General features: G+C 40.3%; 2 protein-coding genes across 3 annotated transcripts; one reads left to right on the forward strand and one right to left on the reverse strand.

Moving 5' to 3' along the window:
* Positions 1–1,512: 1,512 nt before the first annotated feature.
* On the reverse strand, positions 1,513–9,332 carry anp32b (acidic (leucine-rich) nuclear phosphoprotein 32 family, member B). Its single transcript, XM_069689329.1, has 7 exons — positions 9,033–9,332; positions 5,862–6,011; positions 5,656–5,778; positions 4,653–4,845; positions 4,022–4,146; positions 3,864–3,930; positions 1,513–1,999 (listed from the first exon to the last, which is right to left on the reverse strand). Exons 1-7 carry the CDS (start codon positions 9,084–9,086, stop codon positions 1,914–1,916), a joined length of 798 nt encoding a protein of 265 aa, XP_069545430.1. The 5' UTR covers positions 9,087–9,332; the 3' UTR covers positions 1,513–1,913.
* A 2,148-nt stretch (positions 9,333–11,480) lies between these two features.
* On the forward strand, positions 11,481–13,765 carry hemgn (hemogen). 2 transcript variants are annotated; one of them, XM_069689330.1, is made up of 4 exons: positions 11,481–11,671; positions 12,058–12,148; positions 12,566–13,137; positions 13,251–13,765. In XM_069689330.1, the coding sequence occupies exons 1-4, from the start codon at positions 11,608–11,610 to the stop codon at positions 13,358–13,360; spliced, it is 837 nt and encodes a 278-aa protein (XP_069545431.1). In that variant the 5' UTR covers positions 11,481–11,607; the 3' UTR covers positions 13,361–13,765. The 2 variants fall into 2 exon arrangements, with proteins under 2 accessions (XP_069545431.1, XP_069545432.1); XM_069689331.1 differs by having other exon boundaries at positions 11,482–11,671; positions 12,058–12,136.

Genomic DNA, 13,765 nt, shown 5'->3' on the forward strand with positions numbered 1-13,765 from the left:
GGAGTCTGAGGCTGCAACATGTGGAAACAAACACTTTATCTGTAAATGATGGTCTGTGTTCAAAATGGTCTATAAAAGAAGCAGCAGCCAAAAACAAAATTATTTTTGCTCCATGGTGCAGGTCAGTTGCCGTTTCAGGCCTTGATATTAAGAATAAAGGTGGTAGACACCAGTGGCCTTTATCTTGAGGTTACATTACTGAGACTGTGAACTGAAAAATGACTGCACTTTGTTACAAAACGTATAATAAACTTCAAACTACAGGCTACAAATGTAGCTTTTCAGGTGGAAAACTTGATGTGGAATGGGATTGTATTTTTTAAACTATGTCAGTACAATACTTGCATACCGACATGTGCATTTTAAAGATGCAGGCATAGCTGTGAAATGAACTGCTCTTAACAGGATTGTAGTCGAAAATCCACCATCCTCACCCAGCAAAGTCGTCTGATTGAATTAATGAAATAAATTGGGTTTTGAGTGAAGTTAAAATTTGAGCATTACATTATTTTTGTGTTTCTCTGGACGGCACTAAGCTGCTGTGTAGGAATATTAACACAAAGAAAAAGTACTGTAAATTGGGAGGATCTTTAATTGATTTGTCTAACTGACTGTGAAGCCCAAAATTAGCTTTGAATTAGGGCATTTTTACATACCCTACATTTGACTTTTCATTCAAAGAATTGATTGTCTTAAACAATAATCCCTTACAAGCCCTAATAAATTTTAAAGAGCAAGTAATCGTTCCTCCTGTTCATACTGGCTGTGAAATGTTCCCTCTCTGTGACAAAATCCATTGTTCTCCGAAGGAATGTATTCTTCGGTTCAGCCAAAGCCAAAATGAGGCTTCAGCAGTCTAAGTTTGCCAAAGTGGTTTATCTCAACAATGCTGCATAACAGTTTACAAAGGGGAAAAAAACCTGAATTAATGAACAGCTTGGCTGAAAAATAAATCTAGATTTGGCTTCCGGAGTTGGTCTTTTTGGTACAAAATTCCCTGTGTCTGAGGAAACACAATGAACTTCACTTTGAAAAGACTTTGGACAGTCAGCACTTGTTTGAGTTAACTCGGGCTGCTGAAGTCTTCGGTTAGTGCAGGTGAACTGGACCTTTGCATGAGATTTTATCCACTTTTCTTGCATCATTACTGGTCAATATAGCACTGACTAATGATTCTTTCAATGTCCATATGAGCATGCAACTCCTGGTTTAGGGTACAGATGCAGACTCCGGATCAGTCATTGTCCATCCGTTTACGTTAATTTTGGCAGAAGAGCAAGGTAGGAAAAGGGAAAAGCACAAAATGTTAACATTTTATTTACAAAGTTGTTTTTTTGTCATACAGAAAGTAAAAATGTAGCTACAACCTTGATTTGTGCAACAGGCGGCCACACTAAAAATCATGGCCCGCTGGTTGCACAGCTGCTATAGCAATAATTTTATTGGGAAAAATAAGGAACAGGAAAAAAAAAAAAAAATTTAAGACAAAAAAAAAAAAGAGAAATAATAAACCCAACAACAAAAAATAATTCATCCAACAAAATATTAAAAGCACAGACCCAAAACTAGATACCAGTCCCAAAGTCCTCACACGGGAATACATAAAGAGGGATCGACAGTGAAATTGTGGAATGCTGAGTGGTGGGCTGCCTGAGAACCTCGGGGGGCCGTGGGTGGGGTGAGGCGCAGGGTGTTGGGTGGCTCTCAGTTCCATCGGGGGAGGAAAAAAAGGTGGGGGCAGCTCCACTCGGCCCACCCATCCGGTACAGTCTTGCCCCATAAAAAGAGCTCAGAGCTGGGGGGGGAGAGGGTAGACGTGGATTACAAAGGCGGTGCGAGTTGTAGGAGGGCGGACGTTCGGGTTTGTGGGGGAGGAAGGGTAACTCGGTAGGCTCTCGTTTTCAGTTTAGCTTTTAATCGTCGTCTTCGTCATCGTCGTCCTCGTCTTCATCCTCTGGTTCTCGCTTTCTCTTCTCGCCTTTGGCAGCAGTTTCTGCTTCTGGGGGTAAAGAAGAAATATGTATCAGGTGGTGTCACAATGCCGATATCACAAAACTTCAGTCTTATCCAAACAAATACAAAATTATATCTGCAACCATGAACACAGCAATCGACCTCAGATATAGTCTTTAGATGTTGGCTATCGTAGAAGGTTCCTCACACTTACTTCATCATAAACAACTTTAATCTTTGTACTATCAAACACATTCTGTGTGGGATCTGAGGCAGTGCTTAAGAATGGCCACTATCATGTTTTGCTGTCCCTGCATGTTCTCGTGTTACATTATTCGGAGCTCAAAATAAACAGTGTCAGATATGAATGTTCAGCACTGAAATTTCTCTTGTTTTAAACGGGCCCTGCCCTCCTCAGACCCTCCGCACTGAGCTCCACTTAGTTTTTAATGCCCTGATTAAGATTGTCAGTTTGTTTTACTTATGACTAGCAGTGCATGTCTTATTTTAGTTATAATAGCCAGTATGTATTAACCACCAAAGCAGTCCCTTTACACCTTTCGGTTTAAAGTAACTAGAATCTCCAGCAGGTGTCATAATCTTACTGAAATCAAGTATCTTCAAATATCAGGGCACCCGACTGGCATTTTTTACTGCTACCAACTTTCTCAGGTGGCTGCAACTTTTGGTTTTTGGTACATCATTATATTTATCAAAGACCTTGGACGCTGATGATAAGTGGCCTTAATTTGCATTCCCCAGTTTTGCATTGCCGTGAAGATATAAAGTGACTCGAGACATGGAAAATATTTGAATTTGAATATTACATTTCTCTACAACAAGCAGTGGCTCTGCTGAGCGATTACTCTCACGTAAGCGCTGAAAGTAAATCAGTAGGGGCTAAGTGTTTCAGGTCACACTTCTGCTTCAGCAGGTTTTGTGTTTCTTACTGTTGTTTGAAACAAAGTTTCAAAGTTAAACTGCACTGACATTGTCACAAATTTGGAGTCACCTGCAATAGACCAGCCACCTTGTAGAAGGCCTCCAGCCTAGTTTCCCCCTCATACCACAACAACTAGTACTGTGTGAGGCACTGTGGTTAAAAGTAGTAACTTTTATTCTTCACAGGATCAGTAGTTTGTTTTTTTTCCCTGCCTGCACTTTCATCATCAGTGACGTCTGATTCAGAGCCTTTCGTTGGCTCCTCGTTGTTTTTTTTTTTTTTTAATCAAACAATCAGCTATAGGCAGCTTCATTTTTGTATCATGGTAACTGATCAATGGATTGGACAAGCTTCATGCGCTGTTTGTAGGGGAACATACGACCACTTTGGCCACAGCCTGTAGCCCTCGATACAAAGTTAGCCACGGCACCCATATATGCACATGCACTCCCCATTCTACCAACACATTTTCTTTATTTACCTTTTAGAGCTTTTGTAGAAATAAAATGGAAAAGCTGAACTCTCTTCTTTCTTTTTTTATGAATTTAAAAACATACCAAACCTTTGCCCACACACAGCACACTTTACAGGCCAATACGGTTCTCTCGCTGTGTAGAAGTATTTGGCATTTTCAATTTTCCATTTGAGAGAAGGGCTCATGTTGGCTTTATACAAACATTTTTGACTCACTTAATGAGTAACATGGCTGCATTTGTATTTAGCCACTTTATTTGATATTTCTTAGCCATTTTCCAAAACACAAGTCAAGTTACTTCTTTTCTGTAGAAATAATAAAATCATCATTCCCCTGATGGAAGTCTTGGCCTTGTCTGCGTTTGTCATGAAATAAGAGATGGGGGGGACTTGTGACTGAGTGTTGTGCTGTTTGAGATGTTCTGGGTTTGAATGCAGTTTTTAACACATGAAGCTAAAACTGGGTATAAAGTTACTTTAAGTAGATACATACCATCTTCATCTTCATCCTCATCCTCATCTTCTTCATCTACTTCTCCATCCTGAGCAAAGTCTTCCTCCTTGGTAGACAAAAATTCCACAAGTTGAAACATCAGACACAATGCAATCTGAACTGCTTCAATGACCGCACCAAGCTTGTTGTGTTTTTACCTCATCTTCACCGCTGACTTCCTCATCCTCCTCCTCTCCTTCTACCTCCTCTTCGTCTTCCTCTTCGTCCTCTTCCTCATCAAAATCCTCCTCCTCTCCATCCTCATCTTCCTCCTCCTCTCCCTCTGCAACAAACAAAAAGTAAAAAGAATCAGTCTAGCACAAAGTGAAAGCAGACCGGTCACAGTGATCCCTTTTCAGAGATGTGAAAGTGATCACTGTGATTTGTCTGTGATATTGTTTCTAAATGAACTACAGTGCACATATTTGTCATCATAGAGAAACACATCAGCCAGTGCAACAGCATGTCAAACTGATGTCTCTGAACAATGTTGGAGCTTCATGGCTCAGAGGAATGCGCTAAATTCAGACATGGGATTCACAGACAATAGCTATTAGCAAGAGCAATTTATTGTTGGTTTTGGTCTTTTCATGAGATTTGTTAGCTTAAAAAAAAAAAAAAGTAGAAAATCAGCAGTTATCCATGAAAAGTGAGAGACAGAATTTATTAAACCATGTTGTAATGCTGTGGTTAAGATCTATATTATTTAGAAAATTACAGAGCGTATGATTCTCATTCTGTTTGTCAGTTAATCTGAGCCGCTGGAAAAAGGTGGATGAAGCGTCATACCTTCATCCTCATCATCATCTACACCATCTCCGTCCACCTCTCCGTCAGAGTCAGAGGCTTCCCTGTCCTCCATGTCGTAGCCATCCAGGTAGGTGAGCTGAGGCAGCAGCTTGAACACACTCTCTCTGTAGTCGTTGAGGTTTGTCACTTCACAGTTGAACAGGTCCAAACTCTTCAGGTTGTCCAGCTTTTTCTGTGGATGAGAAGCAGCGAAGTGCTGTGATTACACTCTGCTGCTCAACTGTGTTCTCCTGTTTTAGTGGTACTGAGATGTAATGTGAGACGACTTTGATGGTCAGCCCGTGCATGTCTTCTACTGGTTGGGTTATCCCTTTAACATCTCGGGCTGTATTGGGACACTGCAGCCAGCGGTGCCGATCAGTAAACAAAACTGCTACTGGGTTTACATGATTTTTGCTTCTGGGTTAGACAAAAATATCTGGTCATTTTTCTATGTGAAGCTTTGCTTTCTAAAGTGTGTTTCAGGAAAAAAACCACGATGGTAAAATGCGTAAAAATTTCTTGAACCCTTAACAAGATGAGCCGCATGTGCAGTCAATTGAATTCAATGGTGTCTTTTTCAATGATAATTCTCTTTTTTTTTTTTAAGAACAAACAATTGAATAAGAAGGGTTCCTGCTGACCTTTTCCCACTGTCAGTTCCAGTATATGATGCAGTGCAACTTGTTTGAATATTAATGTCCATATATATATATATATATATATATATAGAAAGCAGCCTTGACATTAGAAATGTAGTTGGTATTTGTATGCTGACGATGTAATAACATTCGATGAACTACAACCACATTTCCCTTAGTACAGCTGTGTATGCACCACAGCAATACATGTTTTAGTTTGTTGTTGACTATAAATATTATATTAACATGATATAAAACACCAAAAGCATAAAGTCTGCACAAGTCTCCATCATTCTAAAGACATGTGGAACCACTGTGTTGCATCTAAACGGCTCTTAAAATACATCCATCTGGACACATACCAATGGTTCCAATGTGCTGATGTCTTTCAATTTGTTGCCACTCAGGTTTAGATGTGTGAGGTTGGGAAGTTTCTCTGCTAAAACATCAAGACCGCCGCTGATTCTGTTGTCACTCAACTCCAGCTGAAAGACAAGTGGAAAGAGAGATTAATCCAGCTGTCACATTAGTTTTTAGAAGGCGTATGAAGGTGGAACATCACACTTACCTTTTTCAGTTTTCCTAGTTTAGGCAGGTTGGAGACTGAGATTAAGCCAACATTTATCAAACTGAGGAATTCCAGGTTGACAAACTCAGCTGTGAGGCCTTCGATTTTTCCTTCAACTGATCGACAATTGTCGAGGACGAGTTCTCGTACCTGAAATGTAGAAAAATATAATATCGCATTAATAAACTGCAATATTTTATGCATGTTGTGATACTATAACTGCTTTAGATGAAAAGATTAGCCATTTAATAAATTTGATATCTGATAATCAATATATTGTTTTGAGTGATTATTATTATTTTTATTTTTATGAAAAATGCAACAATTCCCTGAACCCAACTTCTAAAATGTGAATATTTTCTGGTTCTTTAAGTCCCCCATGATAATAAACTATATTTTGGTGGCGGGCTGTTGGTCGGGACAAAAAACATTTTAGGTTGCAATTTGGACTTTGACAAACACTGGTCATTGTCTTTCACCATTTTAAAGACCAAACAGCAAATCTATTGATGAAGAAAATATTCAACCGATTCATTGAATAATGAAAATAATCGTTAAATCGTAGCCCTGTAATACTTCTCTATGGCTACGTTTTATTCTAAAACAAACCAAATATTTCCCGTTTTAGGATATATTTCACAAACTCTTATTTTGTCAATTAAATCTACAGCTGTTAAGAAAAGCAGCTGTACAACCTAAATACAACGCGTAAAACAGGGGTGGTCGTTTCGTGAAAGGGCCCTTTACTTTGCGTGAAGCGATTCAAAAAGGCATATATATATTTTTATAGTTGCTTAAAAACATAAGACAAACAAGTCTGAAGGCGGAGTTAGTTTGAGTTACTTAAAGCTAACACTGGTTGCGCAATTCATTGTGGAACAGGAAAAAAAAAAAAAAAAAAGTTGTTGTCAAAACGTCAAAAATCCTGATTTGTGAAGTAAACAAAACAAAACAAAACACCGAAAACGCTCCTCGTGGCTCCATCTAACAACGCTTTGTACCACTGCGGGCTTCATTTGCTCGGCCGCGACAGATAAATACATCGATTTGTTGGGAGACGAGGAAGAGCCCAGCAGCAGCAGCAGCTTCCCACATGTCCTGCTGATTCAGTCACTAATGACAAATGCAATGATTTTTTTTTTTTTTTTTGCGAGCTAGCTCGCTACAGGCTAGTCATTGCCCCCTTTTTTTAAACGCTGCCGTGCGGCGGAGGAGCAGCTCGAGTCTGTCTGCCCGCCATTAACCAACCCAGCAGCAGCGGGAAGGATTGCGAATTACACCCTCAGTAAAGACGCTCCTCTTTTTTTTTTTTTTTTTTTTTTTTTGTTAAACCAGCTTTTCAATGGGGGAAAAAAAAAAAAAAAAAAAAAAAGGAATATTCCTTGATATTGCCAGCTTTTGTTACAGGGTACAACATCGCTTTCAGGTCGAAGGAAATATATTGAGAACGGAAATTTTTAGTATATATAAAACAAAAACAAAGATGGAGACAGGTCCTCTCTCCCAGAGCTTCAGAGACGACAGAATGACAACATGGCGATGCCTGAGATACAGTATGCGGTCCTCTGGTCGCTTCAATGGCGGGACGTGCTGTGTAGAAAGAGTGATTGTAGCTACGTAAACATCTGAAGTGTTGTTGTTTTTTTCCCTGTGTTAAATTTGTTTTATTTCGTGCATGGGGGGGGAAACGCCGACCGTCGAGTTTTTTTTTGTTGGGCTGCCCACGCACGAAGCGCGGTGCTCCGGATCTCCGGGTCTTTCAAGCAGCCTGTCTCGGTTCATGAAGCCGCTGGTTCATCGTTACAACCACCGGCTTAAAAAACAAAACAAAAACAAAAAAACAAATACCGGAGCACAGACTCGTTGTTGTTTTGATGTTTTAAGTGGACGTATTCTTGTTGTCTTTTTTTTGGGGGGGGGGAAGAGGGGGTCGGTGTGGAGAAGGGGGGTAATATGGCGGGAACAAAAAAACACGAAGTTATCTGGCTTGTTGTCTGAACGATCAGCAGACTTCACTTTCATCAGCATGTCACATTTTAGAGAGCAGACAGCTGGGGGGGAGGAAAGAAAAAGAAAAAGAGAAAGAGAGAGCTGCTGGTGGGCGACGACCGGGTCTATTTACAGGAATTAAACCGATGGACACTTCCCGTTCAAAAAAAACCAAAAACAACAACTTACGGATTGCAACAGCTTGGACGTGTTTAAAGACCGCGGAGAGGAGCGGAGCGTGTCCGCGGGGTGGTTCGTGTTTTACGGGTTCATACTTCAGTGAAGGAGGTGAAACGATGACCGGTGAACCAAGTGTTGGGTTTGTGTGTGTGTGTGTGTGTTGTTGTTGTCGCTGCTGAATTTGTCCCATTTTGATGGTAAACGTTACAGAAATGTCAGCACATGACTCGCGATCGGCTCGTTTAGTCTTTTATGCAAAAACTCTTATTTATTTATTTTTTAAAGCACGAACATCTTTTTAAGAGTTGTAATAAAAAAATTAAAAAAAAGCGCCCCATTTTTTTTTTTTTTATTATTTTTTTTTTTATATAGCAGTTATGCTAGCAGCAAAACATGGCTCCCAAGGTCTGTATAAAACACACCGCTCTCGCTCTTGAATGGCACAACGCGGCGCAGGGAAAGCAGGTTTCCTGAACACATCGGCGTGAAAAGAAGTTTACTAAATTGTGCCACCGCGGTGGAGACGAGCCGAAACCACCGTGCGTGCGTGTGCGCCGCTGACCGACCGAGGAAGGGGGGCTGCGAAACGGTTAAAGCACTGCGATAATAGCAGCCGGAGCTTTTGAAGGGGGACTTCGTCGTTTCAAAGTAACGATTGAATATAAAGCTTTTTTTTTTTTTTCCCCTCGTCTCGGTGCCCCTCTCTTGTACGCCCCCCCAAAAAATCCGAGACTAGTATTAAAAGAAGAAGAAGAAGGGGGATCGGAGCTTGTTTGTACCGAGTGTTTTCCGCCCCGTTATAAAGAAGAAACATCATCTTTAAAAAAAAAAAAAAAAAAAAAAAAAGCCCATGTGGTCACCATTACGTTTAGCCACACAGGTCACTCGCAAAAAAAAAAAAAAAAAAAAAAAAAGTAGCAAGCTAGCTAGCGAGGCTAGCCAGAAAACTAAGGGTTGGTTTTTTTTTTTTTTTTTTAAAAAAAAAAAAAAAGCACGACTCACATCAGACGGTGTCCTGTTTCTTAGCTCCAAGTGGATCCTCTTTTTCATGTCCATCGTGCCCTATGAAAGTTAAACTTTTCTCTCTCGGGTTTTGCTGGGATCTTCAGTCCAAAGGCAGAGATGCCCTAATGGAGGGAGAATATAGGACTGTATAATGAACTGAGCCAAACGCTAAGTTAGTCGGAGAGAGGGGAAACCATGGAGGGAAACGGGACTGAAACAAAATATATGCTCAACAGCGCCATCTGCGTCCAGAAACGCCCATCGCTGCTCAATAGGCATTGCAGTCACAAAACATGACGCTGCCCCCGAAACAGTGCTGTGGTGCAATTTATTTCTGCAAGGAAACTACTGTACCGTGCTTAGTGAAGACATGAGCCATTTTTTTTTTTTTTTGGGGGGGGGGGTGTTTAAAGTCAATGTGATGCAGCGACGTTGTGCAGAATACATGTGTGCAGATTACGCAAAATAGACGTCGAGAATGTAGGTCACATGGTGAACTCTGTTTATGCCTAACTTAATAAAGTTTCACAGAAAGAAAACCTGCGTTTTGGTGTACTTAAATGGTCCCACAATCAGTGCACAGGTCAGGCAAAAATCACACATTTTAAATGTTATGCAAACCTGTTGCCTACTGAAGCAAAAATATATCTTGCAAATGTGTGATCTGTGTGTACATTTTTGACAAATAAACTCAAAGCATGAATCATAAATGCCTGTTTGTTTGTTTTTTCTTTCCCCCCCCCCCCACCAGTTTGGCCACATTACTAGAAAGGAGGGGTGTATTTGGTTTGCAGTAAAGAGAGCATTGTATATATATATATGGAGGAGTCGGGCACCCCCTCCAACCCCTCCCCATTACTTCCTGAGACACCCAGAGCCATGAAGTAGAAAACTACTGAGAGTGATGGCTGAGTTTGAGTCAAATAAAACAACAAATCAGCCTTAATATTCTGTATATTTGTCAAATTATGGAGGTTTTTAAAAAAAAATTTTTTAAGGTTAGTGATATAGTAAGGATATAGGATGGATTTAGCCATATACTGCTATATAGCCACTGTTGAGGGCACACTATCCAAATACCATATCTCTGGCCTCATACGTTCAGAATATACACATAAAAACAGTCTTTAACACGGTGTTTGGTAGTTGAAAAGGCAGTCCAGAAGATGGCACTGTATACTGACATTCTTCAAATTTGGGTGTCATTGTGCATCAGCAGGGATGTTTGTGAATGACAGCCGTCTCTGCTTTTGGCTGCAACAGTACTGCTGATACTGATAGTGACAGATATTTAGAGAGACTTGGAAGGAGTCCTTTGTTGGACCTTTTTATCATCTGAAGAGTTAACTGTGTGCCATCTGTGATCTTTTGACCAGCTGGGAGTCCACACTGATAATGGAGGTGCTGGTGAACATCTGTAGCTCGAATTTGAGTGTGTGTAAATTAGTTTTTGTTTAAATTTAACGGTGTTGTTTATCGCAGTGGGTGTGTAGTGAGTTTGAATACTAAAATGAGAGAATATTTTCCACTGCCACTTATTTGCACTCATGAGTTCACCCATAAAGAATGCACATCAAACAGACAGTAATTTAAATTCTCTTACTGTGTATATATATATATATATATATAGTTTTTTTTTTTTTTAAAGAAATTGTGTGTGGATTGCAAGAACCTCCCTCCACACAGAAGTCAGTGATTTGAACAAAAGGACCCTCAACATTTCCATTACAGTGCTGGAGGCAATTGGCAGTTGAGTGTTATTTACTCTGCAGGATAGCCATTTTTTTCTCTGAGTGGCTCAAACACACACATCAGGGCTCAATGTGTTGTGAGAAGATTGAGAACACACCCCAACTGAGCTGCTCTCCATCTGAGAGATAAGACGGATCTGCCCCTGCTCTTTTAGAAGACAGGATCTCTCACTTGGTTTCAGGCTATCTGAGTGCTCTGCAATGTAGCTCACCCCCCCCAAACAGACCCATTTGACATCTCTTAGTGACAGTATAACTAACTAGTATTTATTCAGATAGCCACATGTGGGCCTTTGAAACATATTCAAAACTTAATAAAACCCGAACTGTTTTGGGCCCTTCAGAATTTAGACATTGAATAATTGTCTTCATTCAAAGTTTTGCCTTTTGTAAACTATTTCGCTTAAAGATTAAGTTTTTGGTTCAGCACATGCACAACATTTTATTTTATTGACTAGTCTGCTCACAAGTTTAATTAAAAAAGTATTTTACATGTACCGTTTTTGCTTTATTTTTGAGCAGCAGTCTAAATAAGCTATATGGAGTTCCTCCATTAGCACATATATATGTATTTCTTCCTATCACAAGCTGCCCACACACACAACTTTTTTTTTTTTTTTCTCTGTCAGTGCTGCGCCAACTCATCCGCCTTTACAAATATGATAAGACCAAAGCTGCAAGTACTCTCCCTGCACTATGGTAATGGTTAACCAGATAATTCATTTAGGGGTGGGAATAGAAAACAGTCAGAGGTTATTCTGTCTTGTTTTCTGCGCTTGCCCGCCTTCAATGAGTTGAATTCATTCAAAACAGGAGTCAGAATGGAGCAGATGTCACAACAAGAGAAAGAAGAGTTGGAATATCAAAATCCAAATGAGGTCCAAGGTAACTTTTTGAAATTCTTCTCTTCTTTTAAAATGAGGTACTTCAGTATGTTCACACCAAAAAGCTGAGTGAGCCAGTTACATCTTTGTACACTGTGTGGTGACTTGAGGTCAACTCAGAGACCGAGGTATTTTGATCAACGTCTGTGCAGTTATACTACAAATGACAGACTAATTGTGTCTATCTGTGTAATTGTACATTAAACCCAAGCTTGTAAATACGTCTGCTAAAGCCTTGCCAGCATATAGCTGCAAAGAAAAAAAATCTCTATAAATCAACTCTTTATATGCCATGAGTCACATTAGCGAGTCATGCGTAACAAATGCTGCTCAGTGTATCTTTGATATAAACATGTGGTTTCTCTGTACTGGGTTTCTGTTTTAAAGGTGGAATCCGTCGCCGATTGCGGGACAGGGACCTTCTCAAGAAGAGAAAAGCTGAGGCAGAAGAGAAGGAAACTAACCAGTGGGTTTTGGGGTAAATTTGTTGAGAAGCACAGTCAATCTCTGTGCACTGACCTACATTTACAGCTATGTTCATGAACTAGTGAAGAAGTTCTGCAAATCTAAGCACTTTTACCACTTACATTGTAAATAATTGTTCTGATGCAGCAGAGAGTGGGAGGAGAAGTTTTAGCCTCAGTTAGAAAGCTTTTGCATTGTGGCACTGTACTTTACAGTGCATGCTGAAAACACTATCAGCTCTCAGCATGCTTATCACTCATCTGGTTTATATTGAATATGGAGCAAGAGGAAAGCAAAGGTTGCTCTGGTCTTTCTATTGATGTCCCAGATCCCGTTCAAGGACTTTGTACTATTAGCTTTGTAAAGTAGCATAAAGAGCTGTATCAATATCCACTGTTGTTGAGCTTAATTACAATTGTTGTACTCTCAGGGTGGAGAGCCAAAGGAAAAGATCAAGAGCTCAGGACAAGAGTGGTACAAAGAGGAGGGGGAGACCCAGGAAGACTGACCCCATGCTGCAGATATCAGTTGTTCAGGAAGAGGCAGCGGGGACTCAGGAAGGTCCTGCAGTAGTGGTGGTACCTGAACCTGCTGAGGTCATCCCAGATCAAATATCAGACTACCTGACCCCCGTGATCACGGTGGAATCACAACTAGTTCCCATCCTTGCTGCACCTGCTTCTGCACCACTGCTTGAATCTGTCCAAAGCCCTGTCTTTGCTCCTTTTCTGACCTCTCCTGCTCCAGCTGCACCAACTCCAGAGACGGCTCCAGTTCCTGTCCAAGATTCAGCTCCAGATCCAGATGCTGTTTCAGCCCCAGCTCCGTCCCAAGACTCAGTTCCAGCTGCAGATCCTGCCGCTCCCTCAGCTCCTCCCCAGGTGGAGACCCTCTACACAGAGTCACAAGGCAGGCAGGCCATGGACCAGATCCTGATTGACGAGTTGGGCTCAGATGAGGAGGAAGACATCTCTCCATCACAGGACAAAAGAGCTGATGAAGGTATGAATGTTGTGGAAATACAAGACCAGTAACACTCATTTGAAATGTTGCCTGTCTACCAAATGTCTGAAGATGTTTGCTTGGTCTAAAATTGGTCTTTCTGTCCTTTTTAGATTTGAGAGAAACGCTGTCCATCGACATGCCCGAGCAAAATAAAATTATATATTCTGTTCCAACCTTGTCCTCTGCGCCTCTGCCGCAGGAATATCTTCCAGGAAATTAATTGTCATTTTTCTAAAACACACTGTTCATATAGTGCTTCAATTCAAAACATGCAAAGCCAGACTACTTCCTCTTAGGTCACAGGTTGTATCTTAGTATTATTTTGTTAGTGAGCAGTGTGTTGGTTGAAGAGAACAACCACAACGAGCCTATGAATTGCTTATTTGAAAAAAAAATTATGAATTCAAACCAAACATATATGCTTATTTATTCTGGCTGTGCTTCACTGCAAAGCTTATGAATTCTTTTTTTGTACTTTGCATTAGTGAACAGCAAATTTTGCTTGCTTTTATTTAAAAGTAAATGGTATTAATCACTGTTAATTATGTATTTGTAATTGTGGATTCATTTTGATTGAATTTTGTAAAACTTGTTTTTCATCAAATAAAATTCACTGCTTACATCA

Source organism: Brachyistius frenatus, unplaced genomic scaffold (genome assembly GCF_029030835.1).
Source record: "Brachyistius frenatus isolate BFR_SWC_R1_liver_20210118 unplaced genomic scaffold, ASM2903083v1 Contig_7, whole genome shotgun sequence".
In the NCBI taxonomy this organism is placed as follows: Eukaryota; Metazoa; Chordata; class Actinopteri; family Embiotocidae; genus Brachyistius; species Brachyistius frenatus.